The sequence below is a fragment of the Mus pahari genome, chromosome 1, assembly GCF_900095145.1.
Source record: "Mus pahari chromosome 1, PAHARI_EIJ_v1.1, whole genome shotgun sequence".
In the NCBI taxonomy this organism is placed as follows: Eukaryota; Metazoa; Chordata; class Mammalia; order Rodentia; family Muridae; genus Mus; species Mus pahari.
Window position 1 is genome coordinate 71,349,831 of NC_034590.1, and position 18,223 is coordinate 71,368,053.

General features: G+C 52.1%; 2 protein-coding genes across 2 annotated transcripts in view; one reads left to right on the forward strand and one right to left on the reverse strand.

The window, feature by feature from the left end:
* The first annotated feature begins 3,387 nt into the window (after positions 1-3,387).
* On the forward strand, positions 3,388-9,411 carry Ucp2 (uncoupling protein 2). The gene is made up of 8 exons (XM_021189894.2): positions 3,388-3,482; positions 4,239-4,400; positions 6,658-6,880; positions 7,027-7,237; positions 7,812-8,006; positions 8,082-8,183; positions 8,524-8,704; positions 9,027-9,411. The coding sequence occupies exons 3-8, from the start codon at positions 6,755-6,757 to the stop codon at positions 9,139-9,141; spliced, it is 930 nt and encodes a 309-aa protein (XP_021045553.1). The 5' UTR covers positions 3,388-3,482; positions 4,239-4,400; positions 6,658-6,754; the 3' UTR covers positions 9,142-9,411.
* A 3,286-nt stretch (positions 9,412-12,697) lies between these two features.
* The window catches only part of Dnajb13 (DnaJ heat shock protein family (Hsp40) member B13), a 12,167-nt gene continuing 6,641 nt past the window's right edge, over positions 12,698-18,223 (reverse strand). Inside the window, exons 4-8 of the mRNA XM_021214546.1 lie at positions 16,981-17,138; positions 15,870-15,983; positions 14,210-14,323; positions 13,598-13,674; positions 12,698-12,987 (exon numbers count right to left, since the gene is read on the reverse strand). Of these exons, the coding sequence (XP_021070205.1) occupies positions 12,834-12,987; positions 13,598-13,674; positions 14,210-14,323; positions 15,870-15,983; positions 16,981-17,138 (617 nt within the window). The 3' untranslated portion in view covers positions 12,698-12,833. The remainder of the gene's footprint in view (positions 12,988-13,597; positions 13,675-14,209; positions 14,324-15,869; positions 15,984-16,980; positions 17,139-18,223) is intronic.

Sequence of the window (18,223 nt, forward strand, 5' to 3'; positions counted from 1 at the left end):
GATACTAAACCTACCGTGTACTGGTGAGATACTAAACCTACCGTGTACTGGTGAGATACTAAACCTACCGTGTACTGGTGAGATACTAAACCTACTGTGTACTGGTGAGATACTAAACCTACTGTGTACTGGTGAGATACTAAACCTACTGTGTACTGATGAAATACTAAACCTACTGTGGAGAGCTGCAAACTGAACCACTTGCCTTTTTTTTTTTTTTTTTTTTGACAGTGTTAATACAAATTCATGTAGTTTCGGCTCAGTCTGCTAGCCAGCCAACTCTTGTCCCCTGTACTAAGCTTACAAACACACCACCCATGCCTAGCTGTGTATACAGGCACTGGGAACTCTAACTTGGATTCTCATTGTCTTAGTCGGGGTTTCTATTCCTGCACAAACATCATGACCAAGAAGCAAGTTGGGGAGGAAAGGGTTTATTGGGCTTACATTTCCATACTGCTGTTGATCACCAAAGGATGCAGGACTGGAACTCAAGCAGGTCAGAAAGCAGGAGCTGATGCAGAAGCCATGGAGGGATGTTCTTTACTGGCTTGCTTCCTCTGGCTTGCTCAGCCTGCTTTCTTATAGGACCCAAGACTACCAGTCCAGAGATGGCACCACTCACAAAGGGACCTCCCCCCTTGATCACTAATTGAGAAAATGCCTTGCAGCTGGATCTCATGGAGGCATTTCTCCAACTGAAGCTCCTTTCTCTGTGATAACTCCAGCTTGTGTCAAGTTGACACAAAATTAACCAGTACACTCATTATAGTAAAGCAAGCTCTCTGGCCCACAAAGCCATCACTCTAGCACCTCTCTGCATTTACATTTATCCAAAGTATAACAATTCATTTGCTGTTTGAATTACATTTGCTACCTCTCCATTTTCTTATCAATAGTTTTATCAATGTAAATCCACAAACAATACAATTCAGTGGTGGTACATACCTTTAATTTCAGCGCTCGGGAGGAAGAAGCAGGTGGATTTCTGTGAGTTGAAGGTCAGCCTGGTCTACAGAGGGACTTCCAGGACAGCCAGAGATGTCACATAGAGAAACCCTGTCTCAGAAAATAATAATGATAATAATAATAATTATTATTATTATTTTAAATATTACACTATATTAAATAGTTTTTAATAAGTTATTTTTCAGTAGTGTTATATGCAGTATAGCATACTGAATAGAGTTTTAGCCATCCCCATAATAATTCACACATTCATCTATGAGAAGATGCATCTTTTAATTCTTTTTTTTTTTTTTTAGATTTATTTATTTTATATATGTGAGTACACTGTCACTCACTTCAGACACACCAGAAGAGGGCATCAAATCCCATTACAGATGATTGTGGAAGAGCAGTCACTGCTCTTAACCGTTGAGCCATCTCTAGCCCCACATCTTTTAATTCTTATTTGACCAATTTTTAAAAAATATTTATTTTATGTACATGAGTACACTGTAGCTGTACAGATGGTTGTGAGCCACCATGTGGTTGCTGGGATTTGAACTCAGGACCTTCGGAAGAGCAATCAGTGCTCTTACCCACGAAGCCATCTCACCAGCCTCTTCACCAATTTTTTTTTAAAGATATTTATTATTATATGTAAGTACACTGTAGCTGTCTTCAGAGAATCCAGAGGAGGGCGTCAGATCTCATTACAGATGGTTGTGAGCCACCATGTGGTTGCTGGGATTTGAACTCAGGACCTTTGGAAGAACAGTCAGTGTTCTTAACCTCTGAGCCATTTCTCCAGCCCCCTAAAGAGAAGTGTTTTGTTTTTTTGGTTTTGTTTTTGGTTTTTTGTTTTTTTTTCGAGACAGGGTTTCTCTGTATAGCCCTGGCTGTCCTGGAACTCACTCTGTAGACCAGGCTGTCTTCGAACTCAGAAATCTGCCTGCCTCTGTCTCCTGAGTGCTGGGATTAAAGGCATGTGCCACCACGCCCGATCTTTTTTTTTTTAAAGAGTGGTTTATTGGGAGCATTGGGAGTGAGCAATGGGCAGAGTAGAGTACTGTCGGCTTTGTAAGATCACCAGCTATGTGTGGGATCACCATCCATCCACCAGCTATGGGGTTTTGCCACTTGGTAGTGAAGGTTTATTTTATCTAGTCTTATTTAAAGTAAGCCAGCTAGCTAATACAGCTACACTGGGTGTTCAGGATCCTTTCCTGGGTAAGTTTTTAAGCACAAAACCCATGTTTTAGGATAACATACTTCAGTTAACAAAACAAGTTAGCAAGTAGTGGAACCACAGAAGCCAAAAATTAAGGTCAGTACATTTAGAGACTTTTCCAGAACTATGGACATTGATGGTTCTGTGTGCTGAGTTTTACAGTTGAATGGTACTTCCATCATGGAGTCAGTTGTGCTAAGGTCTGGGATCCTATTAAGGTCTGGGGCCTCTCACACTTTCTTGTTCTGGAAAATAATGGTTAACGATGACCTGGAAAGATTATCGTTGGGTGCCTGTGCCGCCTACCTGATGCATAGTAATTGCTTTCTACAAACTTTCACCCAGCCCCCTCCTCCCACTCCACTTTCCACAGCAGCCCAAACCCACTTGAGCTTCTATTATAGTATATTCGGGCCCTTGGTCCCCGGCTTCCTGCTCTTGGGCGCCTAATTCCTAGGCAAGCAAAAAGAGTTCCACGCCCTGATCTAATCTCTTAAGACCCTGGGGCTGACGAGGCTAAAAACAAAAGAAACCGACGGAGAGTATCAAAGCTGGAACACAGTCCAGGGGCAAACAAACCCCTACTAACCCCACAATGCACGTTAGTCCCCTACACAGGACCCAAGTATTGCTTTCACGTCCGCCACTCCCACGTGGCCATTATCTCGCTGAGGTCCCGTCCACCTGCTGAGTTTGTCCTCGCTGGGCTGGAGTGCAGCAGGCGAGGCTCTGCCCTGCCCTCTCCCTTGCGGGGCGCCAGCCTGGCTACAATCGGTGCAGAGGAGAAGGGAGGCCAGGTGTCCTCGCCCCACCCCAGCCGTTAGGTGCCAGTGTCCCCGGGGACCTGACCGGGAGCGCCAAAGGCGGGAACTCCAGCCTTGCCCCGTCACCACGCCCGGGTTTGTTCCGGTCCCTGAAGCCCTTGCTCCGCCCGGTGCGCAGGTGGCTTGCAGGGAGGGGGAAGGGAGGCCTGGAGGGATAGGGGGTCGCGATCCAGAGCAGCGGGCCAGTCAGTCTGGCTGTCCTCACAAAGGGATTGTCTGCCCGGTGAATAGAGAGGGAAGATCTGAGACTCTGGGGAGACCCAGGGGTTTCAGGCAACCACAGACGGAAACGCCTCCTCACCCGGGGGCGAGGGCCGCCCTGGCTCCGCCTCGCCACGCCCCGACCACGCCCTCCAGACGTAAGTTCTTTAGGCGCGGGTTCACAGCCACTGTCAGTTCGGCCCGCGGTGTCGTCGGATCGAGAGCTTCCTGGGCAGTCACCACTCTCCTGCCGTCGGACTCCTGTGTTCTCCTGCGGTCCGGTGAGCGTGCCCCATCCCTTCGCTGGCCGCACCTGCTCACTCCCACTCCGTCTGTCTTTGCTCTTTCGTTTCCCTTCCCTGGAGTCCTAATTTGCCCTCTCTAGATCCTTTCTCTTTCCTCCTAAATACTCCCTTTGTTCTTTGCCTCTGACGTCCAGTTGGTCGAAGGTTAAAACCTTCTCTCTACTTCTTCCCCTCATCTGTGATGTTCCCAGCCTGACCGGGGCGGGGGGGAGGGGCGGGGGGGAAGGGGCTTCCGTCCGCGAAGATCAGAATGACTGTCACCAGGAGGCTCTGGGCCATGTGCCCTAAAGCCTTGTTTCTAGGGTTGTTTGTGCTGGAGGAGGCTTGGAGTTTGTTTGGCCTTTGATACACTATCTTATGTGGCTGCCCGCCTGAGGTGGGAGTAGGGACACAGGGAGACTGGGCCTGCCTTATCCTGATTCAACACAAATAGACACAATGCTCCACTCACCAGTTTTGTGACTGTCTCCCCGGGCACAGCACAGCAGCCTGTCCTCATTAGCTGTCTGAGAAACAAGTTTGGAAGTGAGCCAGCGTGTGGGAGTAAAGACTCCTGAGTCCACCTCCCCCCAGACCCTGGGCTCTGAGCGAGAACCGAGCCTTGCATCGTCCGTCCCTCCCAGCAAGGCTGTCCGAAAGGGCTTGTGTGACAGATGACCCTTCCTTGCAGGGCGGGGGTCCTGCAAAGACAATCTTCCTTTCTAAACTTGGCTTCCTTCCTCTTGCCCACAGGACACAATAGTATGAACTTTAAGTGTTTCGTCTCCCAGCCATTTTCTATGGAGAATCAAGGGGATCGGGCCATGGTAGCCACCGGCAGCTTTGAAGAACGGGATACCTTTAGAGAAGCTTGATCTTGGAGGCCTCAGCCTGAGACCTCAAAGCACCTTCCAGGTAAGGAGTCCAGGCCAAGGAAGCCTTCTCAGGCCCTGACGAGTGCCTCTTCACAGTTCAGCGAGCTCCTTCATCATCCCTGGTCACCTGGCCCGGAAAGATGGTGGGCCCCAGTGTATATAAGGAGAGAACCTAAGCGGGACTGGGACTGGTTCCAGGTGGCCTTGGCAGTCAACAGCAAAGCTGGGGCAGGAGCTTATGGTGTGTGTGTGTGTGTGTGTGTGTATGTGTGTGTGTGTGTGTGTGTGTGTGTGTGTGTGTGTGTGTGTGCGTATGTTCACGTGTGTGCATGTGTGCACACCCGTGCGTTCACGTGTAGGCACATGGGTGCTGTGGCATGCAAATGAAGGCCAGTAGACAACTCAGGCCTCCTACCATCTGTGTCCCAGTGGCAAGCACCCTTACCCACTGAGCCATCTTGCTGATCTGGGCTTCCATTCTAACTTTTATTTTTTTGTCCTAGCTTTTGACGTCCCTGTGAATGAGATCAGAAATTGGGTGCTAGTTTTTTTATTGCCTTCAGTGGTTGTCTGGTCCTATAGATGGATTCTGTTTCTGTTGGTTCACTTTGGGTCAGGATCTCGGGGCCTACCTTTGGCTCTCCTGGAGCTTTATATGGAGACCGTGCCTGACAGGATTATCTTTCAAGGCCTGGGTTTTAGTCATGGTAGGAACCTTTAGTACAGGTGATCTTTGCCTCTGTACCCAACCCTCAAGGACCCGACCTTTGGCAAACCCTAAGCAGCATTCACAATGGCAGCTGAGCCACATGTTTTTGAGCTGGCAGCAACTGAGACCTAGTCTTTCTGGACTTCACACCACCCTACCACTTAGCTCACCATTAGACCAGCATGCCTTAGACTCATGTACTAATGCCTAGAGAGGAGGTCTGCTCAGAGCGTCTCAGAACTGTTTAATTGGTCAGAAAGGGCTTCCATTGTGAAGGGCCTTCTCTAAGACTGAGAAAAACTGGGAGAAATGAGGCACCGCAGGGCAAGGCAGACTGGGAGCAGCTTTGGAGCCCGTGGACATGGTTCTGAGCTCTGCCGTCTAACTGGGAGCCAGGGAGGGCAGCTGCCTTCCAGGCTGCTCTCAGGATTTCTCAGTGGAGTCAGAGTGTGGAGCACTACCTGGGAGAAGAGAGTCAGGGAGCACCTTCCCCTAGACATTGACTCCTAGTCTCACTGAGCCCAAGGGGCCCACACTCAAAGAAACCTGACTGAGGTCAGGCTTTTCCTAGAGGCGCCCTTGAGCCCGTTGTCATGGTGAGTCCCTCTGATGTCCCTGTTTGTCCCAGCCTGGGTGAGCTGTTTTGTTTCCACGGCTGTCTGTGTTCACAGGTGACTACCACCACATCCTCCCTCCACCCGCTAGGGCTTTCCTCCTCTGCCCCAGCAACACAGGCAGCCAATCAAGCTGGGCTCAGAGCGATTGCGCCAATGAAAGCGGAGAAGTGAAACTAGGGAAGAAGCAGTTCACCCTCCCCACCCCCTCCCCCACCCCTACTGGGTGCTGGGTTCACTTCCTCCTAGGGCTTGGAGGAGGGTGGTGTTCCAGCTCAAAGAACAAAATGGACCTTTTGGTTTCCTGTATCTTTTCTGCATAGCTGTGAGCTGCGCCTCCCATCGCACCACAGATAACTGAGCATTTCCCTACACTGGAGGAAAACAAACAGGCGTCCTGGCTGGCCAGGTGCCTTCCCCGGTGCCTGGCCACGAGCCTGCAGGGGTGGGCAGCGCCCGTCTGGAAACCTGGACCTGGTGTAGCACAGGGCCCGAGCTGGGTGGGGGCTGCTAGGATGGAATTCATCAAGGTGTCTCATGTCTCCCTTCATAATTACACGCCAGTCAGAACCTCTCCTGTTTAGGATCCCAGAGCAAAAGACTGAGGGGTTTGCCTGCCAGGTCCTGCTCTGGTAGTCTTGTCCTAGTCAGCCCTTGGGATAGTCCCACAGATCAGGAATGGGACTTCCTCTATGCAGCCTCTGCCAGGAGATCAGGAACTGGTTGGTGGCTTCCAGGGTGACCCTGAGCGACACCCCCCACACTAAATAAGAGAGGAGCTCTTCACTGAATCTCAGTTCCTTGGCAGGAAGTGCTTCCCAGACCCTACTTGACTATTTTTGGCGCTCTCTCCTGGTTTCATCCTGGAACCCCTGAGATGTGCTTGGTGCCTTGAGGGAAGGCTGGGCGGGTGTAGGTAGGTGGTGACCAGGGAGGGGCTGCTGATACTGATGGTTTCTCCCCTCTTGGCCTAGAACTCCGGCAGAGTTCCTCTGTCTCGTCTTGCCGATTGAAGGTCCCCCTTTCTCCAATTTCTCTCCATCTTCCGGGAGGTAGCAGGAAATCAGAATCATGGTTGGTTTCAAGGCCACAGATGTGCCCCCTACAGCCACTGTGAAGTTCCTGGGGGCTGGGACAGCTGCCTGCATTGCAGATCTCATCACTTTCCCTCTCGACACCGCCAAGGTCCGGCTGCAGGTGAGGATGAAGTGAGGGTCCTGATGCTGTCTAATCTGCTTCCTCCCTGGGTCAGACCCCTCAGCGGGGATGAGGAGCCTGGAGGTGGCGGGAGACCAGCAGAGCCATCTCCCTGTGCTCATAACCACCCCATCTTGGCCTTTCAGATCCAAGGGGAGAGTCAGGGGCTAGTGCGCACCGCAGCCAGCGCCCAGTACCGTGGCGTTCTGGGCACCATCCTAACCATGGTGCGCACTGAGGGTCCACGCAGCCTCTACAATGGGCTGGTCGCTGGCCTGCAGCGCCAGATGAGCTTTGCCTCCGTCCGCATTGGCCTCTACGACTCTGTCAAGCAGTTCTACACCAAGGGCTCGGAGCGTGAGTATACGGCAAGGACAGACTGACTGACCTTAGTCTGTCTGCGGCTCAGTGGCTCCTTTAGGCTTCCCAAGACCCCCGGGAAGGGTCAGAGGTGGACCCTGATTCCTGTTATCTGAGCACCAGGGCTGTCTCCAAGCAGGGTGTGAGCCCATGATGGTCTTCAAAACCATCTCGGTGGTAAGTGGCCTCCTGGGTCACAGATAGAGGCTTGAAATAGGGGAGAGACTGGGCCAAAAGCACAATGGAGAGGCAGCCCCCACAACCACACTCTCCAGGGAGAAGTAGAGTTGGGACTAAGAACCTGCCTCTGGAGTCAGTTCCGCTAGGAAAGGCCACTCCTCTTGGTCTTGGGTTTCACATTTGATAAATGGAACTGACCCTGATTTCCCAAGGCTGCTGAGTAGCTTAAATGAACACACTTATGTTCTGACTCCATTTTGTGTTACATCCTGGTTGTAACCCTGCAAGAGTGATTTAGAGCCTCTCCCCATGGCATGGTGGTCTGGCAAGAGCATGGTGCACATGAGCGCACGCCTGCTGGCCACTAACCCCGTCCCCCCTGTGCCCACAGATGCAGGCATCGGGAGCCGCCTCCTGGCAGGTAGCACCACAGGTGCCCTGGCCGTGGCTGTGGCCCAGCCTACAGATGTGGTAAAGGTCCGCTTCCAGGCTCAGGCCCGGGCTGGTGGTGGTCGGAGATACCAGAGCACTGTCGAAGCCTACAAGACCATTGCACGAGAGGAAGGGCTCCGCGGCCTCTGGAAAGGTGTGTTCTGGTTGATGGCTTTTCTCCCCTCCTCTCCCTCAGGCCCTGGGCTCACACAGGTTCTCTTTTCGACAGGGACCTCTCCCAATGTTGCCCGTAATGCCATTGTCAACTGTGCTGAGCTGGTGACCTATGACCTCATCAAAGATACTCTCCTGAAAGCCAACCTCATGACAGGTGTGTTAGGGTCACTACAAGCTGGGAGGGGGCGGCTAGTTGCCTAAAGACCGCATCTTGTTATCCTGCTTGGCTTATGTTTTTAGAGTTTATATTTCTTGCCATTCAAATCCAACAGGGTAAAAACCCCACTTTGCACAAAAACAGGCTAGATCAAAGAAAAGAATCTTAAGTCCCCCTAAGAGATTCTAACTGCAATCTGTCTTTAAAACAATGAGCCCCCTTTGCTGCAATGGAGGGATGTGGCAGGGAGAGCTGACTGCCTCTCCTGCTGCTCCTCTGCTGCAATGGAGGGATGTGGCGGGGAGAGCTGACTGCCCCTCCTGCTGCTTCATGGCAGATGACCTCCCTTGTCACTTCACTTCTGCCTTCGGGGCCGGCTTCTGCACCACCGTCATCGCCTCCCCTGTTGATGTGGTCAAGACGAGATACATGAACTCTGCCTTGGGCCAGTACCGCAGCGCAGGTCACTGTGCCCTTACCATGCTCCGGAAGGAGGGAGCCGGCGCCTTCTACAAGGGGTGAGCCTCAGATCCCCTCACAAACTCCAGGGGGAGAAGTGAGATGCAGCCTAATGTCAGATAGCCCATAGTTGCTGTCACCTCTGGTTTTTAGAAGTTAAAATGGCATTCAGACTGGGGGTTGGGGGCTGGGTGGCTCAGTGGGGGAGGGCTTGCTTAGCATGCTTGGGGACACGGGGTTCTACTCCCCAGCACAGCAGGAGTAGGGAGCTGGATACTCAGGATTCTTGGGCATGTGGCTGTGGGTTGGGTGGGTGGATGAGCCCAGTGGTTAGAAGCAGGTGGTGGAGGGGCTGCCATGACGTGTGTTTGCTCTTTCTAGATTCATGCCTTCCTTCCTCCGCTTGGGATCCTGGAACGTAGTGATGTTTGTCACCTATGAGCAGCTCAAAAGAGCCCTAATGGCTGCCTATCAGTCCCGGGAGGCGCTCTCCTGAGACTCTCCAGCTGCTGACCGGGCCCTGCTCCCCATCCCTGCCCTGTCTTTTCCTTCATCCTCTGCCCAGCCCCAATCTCTTCCCATTTCCCGTACCCAACTCCCTTCCCACCTCATCTCCCTATACCTCTGTACTGATGACCCACGGTGAGAAGGCCTGACCCCAGACCCTGAGCCCTCAGCCCTTTCTACAGTTAAGCCCAAATCTACATCCTCATTCCCGGCCCAGCCCAGCCCAGCCAGCCTTCACCCATAAAGCAAGCTCAATGTTGGTGTCTTCTTTCTCATGTTTACAGAGGTCTTGGTCCAAGGGACCTTGGCAGGACCTTGGCAGGCAGGTGAGGACCCCAGTGACTTTAGAAAGGGATGTGACCCACATTCCACCTGTAACATCTGAGGGGGGCTGGAGGGTCTTCCAGTCCGTTCCTCCAGACCCAGTGTAGACTCCGGAGATCAGTTGCACAGCCAGGGGACAGTAGCCTTTGTCCCTCCTACCCTTTCCTGAGTACCGTGTAAGCTGTCACTCAGTATCTGGTATTCCAGAGCTGCCTTCCCCACCCACACTGGCCAGGCCTCTATCTGTGGAGTGGAAGTATCCTTGCCCCCACACATCAACCTTCCATTTTGGGGGGCTTGCTTTACTCTCTTACACACAGCAACCCCCTCCCGAGGCCATAGACCTACAGAGGACAAGGCAGGCTGTCCTCAGCTAGAATCACCCCCTGAGCCATCCTCTGAACCGGGGGTGGGTGGGAGCAGGGCAGGTCTGACCTATTGAAAGGGGTTCAGGCTCCCTGGCAAAGATCCAGCCTGTAGGGGTTTAGGGCTGTAGCACACTGGCCTGGAACTCATGACAATTCTGCCAGAGTTTCCCAAGTGCTGGGATTACCGCCACCTGTAGTACCTGACCTCTGAAGAGCCTTCCTGTTGGGAGTCTTACCTTTTCCCCCAAGGTTGGGGACCAGCCAACGCTTGTCAGGGTGTCAGCCAGCTCTCCTCAGCCAGGAGAGGGAGGCTGGACCACTCAAGGAGCAGGAACCACCGGTGAGGTCCCAGAACAGGGCAGGGCCTGTCAAGTCTCCAAGGCCCATTTTATACATTTCAGACATCTCGCACGGGTCACGACTGAGTGCCAGGTTAGACACACAGTGCCGGGTCCTTGGGGGATTGTCTGGCAGCTGTGAAGCTGGGCCCAGACGACAGGATGTCCTCTCGGCCTGAATGATAGCTTCTGCCGCTTCACCTCTTTCGCGGGCTGGGTCAGAGCTAGAAAGTTAGATCTTCCCAGTACTTAGCAAGAGGCCAGGCTGTCAGGTTGGCTCCCAGAGAAGAGCACAAATTCTCCTCAGCTTCTGGTAAATCCAGCCCCAGTCTCGGTCCTGAGGCAGCAAGTCGCAGTGAGGGTTGGCCGACAGTGCAGCTGGTGCTTCACCACACAAGGGCATAGCAAATGAGGATCTGGTCATTGTGTTAGGTCCTTCAGGGAACAGCTTACTACCAACAGCTGACAAACAGGTCAAGAGAGGGCACGGTGTGTCCAATAGATCCTTCACCAGACATGTATAGATATGGGACCACTAGACTCCATGTCTACGAATGCTGTCGGTTGGCCTGAGGAAGGGGCAGCGGTCTTTGGAAAGCAGCATGGCAGAGGCCTTAGCAATGCTTCCAGAGGGATGCCTCCTAAGGCAGCCCAGTTACTGAGACGACAGGGATCATCTCATAAAGGACATGGTGGAGGTCTGAGGCCAGGCTTCCCACAGAGCCCTCCAGGACAGAAGTCCTTCTTCCCCAACATCCCTACAGTACTGGAGGGTCGCCCTCAGAGCAGGCAGTTAGGTTACAGTCACCTTCGTGTCAGTCCTGCCACAGGGCAGTGAACACTCTACCATCTGGTCCCACAGGTCTGTAATGAAGGGGTTGAAGTCTTTGCTGTTTAAATAGATCCTGGCAGTGGAGTCTCTCCCCTTTAATCCCTGTGGTGGGGGCAGACTGAGTTCAAGGTCAGCCAGGGCTACACAAAGAAACCCTGTCTCAAACAAAAGTAAAGGTGGATCCAGAGGGCTGGAGAGATGGCTTGGCAGTCAAGAACACTAGCAACTCTGGCAAAGGTCCTGGGTTCCAGACCCAGGGCCCACACTATAGCTCACAACCATCCGTTTAACTCCAGTTCCAGGGAGATGACACCCTCTTCTGGCCCCTGAGGGTACTGCAAGCATGTATATGGCACAGTAACATGCAGGCAAAACAACTTTATTCCACAAAAAGGACCTAGAGAAATGAAGTGACTTGCCCTGCTATCTGACTGAAGGTCCACATTTGTCTGTTACACAGACATGCTTCCTGGCTGGAGCCCCAGCCCCAGAGTCTTTATCTCCAGGTGTTGGTTTGGTTTGGTTTGGTTTGGTTTTGAGGCAGGCTCTCTGCGAAGCCCCGGCTATCCTGGAGCTTGCTCTGTAGACCAGGCTTGTGTCAGAGATCTACCCGCATCTGCCTGCCAAGTGCTGGGATTAAAGGTGTGCACTGCACCACCATGTTTATTCCTCTTATCTCAGGGATTTTCTGTCACTGCCTTCATAATGGTTCAAGATGGCTTCAGGCAGTAGGATAACTTGATCCCAAGGGTTTGGGGACAGCAGGGCCAAGACTGAATGTGTTCAAAAGTAAAATACTTGCCAAGAGCTGCATTCCCACTTTAAAAAACAAGAATCTTTTAGGTGGGCATGGTGACACATGCTTATAATCCCAGCATGTGGGATGCCGAGGCAAGAGAATGGTGTTCAAGGTCAGTCTCAGCTACTGGAATCCCCACCTCAAAATTTAAAAGTATAAAAACTGGGTGTGGGACTGCATGCTTTAAATCCCAATACTCAGAGGCAGGTCGATCTCTAAAGGCATAGGTGTGACTCAGGAAGCCAGACCTCCTTCAGGCCATAGGACAGTGATGCTACGACCCTCTCTATAATCTAACCATGAGTCCACCAAGCGGTTTTCACACCAATGACCCCAGACTCCTACCTGTAGGCAGGCTGTAAGCTCCACGAACAAGGTCAGTAACCAGTGCAAGAGACAGGAGCTCAAGTTTTCATGCCTCGCAGACTACTGGTCCAGAGGCGGCCTAAACCCATCTCATAGACAGGGAACCAAAGCCAGGGGCAGAGAGCAGAGCTCTCCTGGCACTGTGTCTTGGGTGTGGCTGTTAACTGAAGCTGTGAGCCTATATGGAGTAGCCTAAAGTTCTGGTGGTGGCTTAGCCACAGACACAGGAGTGCTGGGACAAGTGCTGTCCCTGCCCGTGCTTTGCTTTCCTGTCAATGTTTCTCAGGATGGCACAGTCCACAGACGGTTCCTTCTAAAGATAGTCTGTTGTGAGATGTCAGATGCAGAAGGACCCTAGAGGTCACAAAGCCTTGCCTCCTGTTGCCAAGATGGAAGCAGGAAACGCTGAAGCCTCAGGGGAACAGTCCGTGCCTTGGAAGTCAAAATGGGGTCTCGGGTGCCTAGCTTTTGGGGTCCTGCAGGAAGCACCCCACCAACTCACTTCCCATCATAGCTAGAGGATAGGAATCTTTATTATGGCAGCCTAAGATCTCCCGCCTCCCCATCTTCATAGGCTGTGGGAGTTGAATGGATAGGAGCGGGCAAGGCCCAGCTAGCCCACTCCATCCCTGTTCCTGCTCAGGTCCCCCAGAATTAGGTCAGCAATGCCTGGCGCAGCATCTGCTTCTTCTGGGGTGTCAGGCGGGTGGGGAACTGGATGTCAAAGAAGATGAAGAGGTCTCCCTTCTTGCTGGGGTTCTCAGGCAGTGGCATCCCCTCACCCGGCACAATCTTGAAGTACTTAGGGCTGAGACAGGGAAAGAAGAAAGGACGGAGCATAGAATAGAAGGCTCAGCAGTGTCCAATGGGTGCATGCTACTACAGCACACACAACTGCAGGAGGGGGCCATTCTTACAGCTTCCCACTGGATGGCCAGGTCTCACACGCCAGAGCGGGTGGGAGAGAGCTGAAGGAGAGCTTGTCTTGTTCCAAATACAACACTCCTGGAAACCCTTGCTCAAAGTGAATACCCTGCTGGCTGACCCCCAGAATGGCACAACCCTCCCTAGGAAGCAAAGCCGACCTGGGGTGGGAGTCAAACCTTCCCTTCTCTGACACTTCTCTTGGAACAAGACTTGGGAGCTACTATTCCATGCTCTGTTGAAAGTTTTGAGGATGGAGACAAGAGATTGACCAACACTGGGTTCTCGGGCCTATATAGGGGTTTCCCGTGAGTTAGAGAAAGGCCATCCTTCTGTAGGGTAAACACAGCCCATGGCTCAGGCAGAGGCCGGTGGATCTAAATCCCAGCCTGGGTTCCCAGGGAAATCCTTCTTTGGCAGCAGCCTGCACAGTCCTACCAAGTCTCAGTCTATCCTTTCTTGTGACTACTTGGGGACTAGGCAGACAGACTCACTGGACAATGTCGTTGATGGGGATGTTGAGCAGCCGATCATCAAGGGTCTTCACCTCCACAGTGCAGCAGGTAAGGGCCTGGAGGCCGGAGGGTAGAATGGGAGAGGGGTTTACAGAGCATCACCACAGCCATTCTATTTACAGAGCATCACCACAGCCATTCTATCTAGAGGGTGTTTGGGAGTCTATCTAGGTTCCAGCCCTGAGCTGGGCAGTTCGGTGATGACAGAATGTAAGGCTTTTGAGAAATAGGAATGACAGACTCTGAATGCTGCCACACAGTAGGGACAGCAGCTCTAGGGTGAGGTGGGTGGTGTGACAATGCCCCAGCCAGGCAGGTGTGCTCACCCTGAGACCTGAGTCAATAGGGGCACCTTGAGGAGAACCACCTGGACATGTGGAGACCGGGGACAGTGGCAGGACCAGGACAATGTGGAAAGATGAGGTGGGCAGGGAGGGGCTGTTGCACAGATCCACCTAATGCCAGGGAGAGAGACACAGGACTCTGCCTGTGACCGGTCTTAGTCGGTTAGGGGAGAAGAGATGAAGCCTGAGCTGCTGTAAGTGGGGTTCACTCTGGGCCCCCATGCCCTTCTGCACCGTGCCCACTCACCTTGCCCAAAGGAATGGGGTACACGAAGAAAAGGTTGTCGTGTTCCCTGCGGAAGCGAGGGTGCAGCTTCTCCTTAACGATGAAGATAATATCAGCCGGGATAATGTTGGGGCCCTAGGCAGGGAAAGCCAAGTGGTGACAGGTTTATTGCTTATATCAGTTGGCCACATTTCTGTCTCTACCTGTCTCCAGGTCTTCGTCTGTGCAATGGAGAATTAGAGCCAGTTTTCTAGAGGGGACATTCGGTGTGGCTTAGGGCCACCCCCTAGAGGAGCTTCTCTGTATCACTTCCCACTCCCAAAGTACTTCTCTACTACGCATGCTCTAAGTAAATGTACTCGGGAGGACGGGGCGGGGACTTGCTCAGGCGATAGCTGGACCCTGAGCTGGGCAGACAACTTCTCTGCCTAACAGAAACTCAGCAGTGATTTCTTCACTCCAGTGAGCCGCCCTGAACTCTGACTTCTCTTCTGGCCACTGATGACAGGGGAAGGGCGGCTGCTGCCCCCAGGACAAGACATAGCAGATGGTCAGAAATAGTCATATAGGTCCGAAATAGCAAGCTCAAGGCCCAGATAAAGGGAGGCCCAGAGGTTGGGCCATGCAGAGGCCCTGGGCCATGTTGGAAGGTTGGGGAAAGGTGGCCAGAGTGGAGGATGTTGGCACTGGCTATCTATTTGCTTGCCTGCCTTCTTGCTTGCTTATGACTTACTCTGTAGCCAGACTAGCCTGGAATTCACTATGTCACCCAGGCTGAACATGACCTCCTAAGGCTCAAGCGATCCCCCGGCCTCAGCCTCCTGAGTTGCTGTGGCTCACAGGGACCCAGGTTGAAGCATGACTGTTGGAAGCAGATATTTTCCAGGTAAGAAAGGACGAGGTATGGGCAAGGGAACCCATCTCTCTCGTCTCTGAGCTCCCCATTACTCTGTTTGCTATCAGACTGTGAGGACTCGGCATCCTAGTACAATAGCAATGTTCTCCACAGTTATTTTAGTTTAATATTATTAATTAAATGCTTCTGAACACCTTTCTCCTTGGGCTTTCCTCAGACTTGCACTGAAGAAAACTGGAAAGACACTGAAGGAGAAGCTGAGTTCTCCTGCCAGAGGGGTGTGTGTGCATGTGCATGTGTGTGTGTGTCTGTGTGTGTGTGTGTGTGTGTGTGTGTGTTCCTGTGGGTGAGCAAGGGCATATGTTTATGTATGTGCTGGAGGGCTACAAACTGACATTGCTCTCTATCTTATTTTTGAGATGGGATCTCTCCTGACCCTGGAGCACAGCACTTCAGCCAGACTGGCTGGTCAGTAAACCCAATGATCCTGTCACCCTGTGTCGCCAGCCCTGGGATCACAGGGTGATCTGCCAAGGCTCTGTCAATGGTGCTGGGGACCAAGCCCAGGTCTCCATATCTCCCCAGACCCCATTTTCAGCCTTTTGTGTTCATATCTTGAACAAGTTTCTTCCACCTTGGGACCTCAGTTTTCCCACAGTGTAAAATGGGAGTGATGCCCAAGCTGGGTTCACAGCATTGGGAGGCTCTGACAATCTTGCTATAGACCAAAGATTATAGGGAAAGGAAAAAATATGGGCTCCTTCCCTTTCGGGCCTTCCACTACCTGAACCTGGTGACTGACCCAAGCAGACTTCTCTCTCTCACCTGGTCCCCTTCCTTCTCAAAGGTGATGCGTGTGCCCTGCCTCCACCCAGGTCTCACATCGATGGTCAGGATCTTGTCCTTGATGGTAGAAGAATATCTGTCTTCATTTAGCACCTACAGAGACAGGGGGCGAGATGGGGAGCTGTCTCAGGTGAAAGGCTCTGTGGAGTGTACTCAGTACCCACAGTAATGGGGGACCGGAGTCGTTTCCACTCCTGTCCTGCTGTCACTGGATCTGAGAGCTTGTAACTCCCCAAGGCAAGGCATGTCCTCAAGCTGATGAAGTTGTGGCCTGAGATAGCAGTCACCACAAGTCCTGGCCACCAACAAGAACGCAGTGAATGGTGCCTCTCTCCAAAGCCCAGAAGTCTGGCCTTGGTCCCAAAGTCCTCCCTACCCTGGTGTCCATTACAAGATCACTAGAGACCCCAGACTTCAGCTTCCAGGAAATTATTGGTTGCTATGAAGAAAAGAGGAAGCTGATCACAAGCCTGCAGCGGACCTCTCACAAGACAAGATACTGAGTCCCATGGAAAGCCTCCTCCCACATCATGCCTGTAACCCCATGAGCCCACAGTGACACCTTTGGACAGCAGGGTCACAATGGGTATCTCCCCCACGCAAAGGGGAGGAAGAAGGCTGAACCGCAGGCCAGGGTCAGGCCAACGACTGAATGTTGTGGCAGCTACTCACAAGGGTCTTCCCTAAGCTGTCACCTTACAGGCTGTGCCAGTTCACCTCCGTGCCCACCCTGTGGCAGAGGCACACAGTCCTGGGGGGTGTGGTCTGTAATGCCCTGGAGTGAAATTCAGAGTAGACTCTTTCTACACCTACTTCTCCACTTTCCACCAGGGTAGGGCTGGACTGGGACAGAAAGGATCCTGTCCCCTTTAGGTAGCTGTAGAGGTGACTTCCGTACCAGAAAGAAGGGTGAATCCTTTGATTATTCACTCTGAATTTCAGATTCTAAAGTCTAAAATTCGTTTGAGCTGAGAATCCCATGATCCCATCAGAAAAGGTTGCCAAGTTTTCCTGGTAGGGGGAGGGGACCTGCCTGGGAGGTCCGTAGAGGGTGATGGTGCCTGTTAAGAAGAGCAAGCGAAGTACTCACCCTTCGGGAGATCTTAATTTTTTTGGTGCAGCCAAAGAATAAGTCCTCAAGGGACAAGTAGAGGTCTCGTTCAATTGGAGGGTCTTGTTTCTGGACTCCTCGGCCCCGAAGTCCCCCAAAATTCAAGTCTATATCACTTCCTTCTGCATCAAAGAATTCTAAAAGAGACAGGAGGGTGGGTCATAGAAACGATGTCCAATCACAGATCACACAGAGAGACAGGAGGGTGGGTCATAGAAACGATGTCCAATCACAGATCACACAGAGACACAGGAGGGTGGGTCATAGAATGATGTCCAATGACAGATCACACAGACAGACAGACAGACAGACGTATACAAAGACACATACAGATGCACAACAGACACATACACACAGAGACACCCAGACATACATACATACACACAGAGACACACACACATAGATATACAGAGACACACAAACACACACAGACACACAGACATACATATATACACACAGAGACACACAGAGATACACAGAGACAGAGACACACACACATATATGCACAGAGACACAGACATAAACACATACACACAGAGACACACACACACACAGACACCCAGACATACACACATACACTGACACTCATATACACACCCCTATATCCCCTTGAACCTCTTCAGTGCCCCAAGAATAAGGTCCAGCACAGCATTCCCACCTCTCAGACCCATGGACCAAAGGGCTATCTGTTTTGTTTTGTTTTGTTTTGTTTCGTTTCGTTTTGTTTTGGGCCTTGAATTCAGGGCAATCCCCTGCCCCAGCCTCCTGAATGCTAGCATTATACCTGTGAGCTACCACGCTTGACTTTGAGAAGCTACTTTTAGATGCAGACTGGTGATCACTAGCCCTTGCCAGGTCCCAGTGCTTCCCTGGGACTCCCAGAGTGAGGTGCTGGCAGCTCCTACTCTATGAACCACTGGAAGCATCACTCTAAATGGTAGATCCTGGTAGTGCAGAGAAGATGCCATTCAGAGTGGGTTAGAACAGCCAGGCCACTCTGCCTTTCCCCAGGTCCTACTGACCGTTCTCTGTCCTTTCCCATGACCATCCTAGACAACCCCTTCTCAAGCTCTCTGGAGTTACACGCGGATAGAAAGGCAGATTTGGGCTGGTCAGCGGCAACTGTGGGTGATCAGCAACACGCCCCAAGCTCCTTCCCTCAACCTATCTACCCATACCTGATGCCCTTGCCTTAACCTGATGGCAGAGAGAGGGAGGGAGG

What these genes read in the sequence shown, in the direction of transcription:
- Ucp2 (XM_021189894.2), top strand. Translation starts at nt 6,755, where the DNA reads ATGGTTGGTTTCAAGGCCACAGATGTGCCCCCTACAGCCACTGTGAAG. An exon ending in GAAAGCCAACCTCATGACAG is followed by an intron (nt 8,184 to 8,523) that starts GTGTGTTAGGGT and finishes GCTTCATGGCAG; the next exon opens with ATGACCTCCCTTGTCACTTC. An exon ending in GCCGGCGCCTTCTACAAGGG is followed by an intron (nt 8,705 to 9,026) that starts GTGAGCCTCAGA and finishes TGCTCTTTCTAG; the next exon opens with ATTCATGCCTTCCTTCCTCC.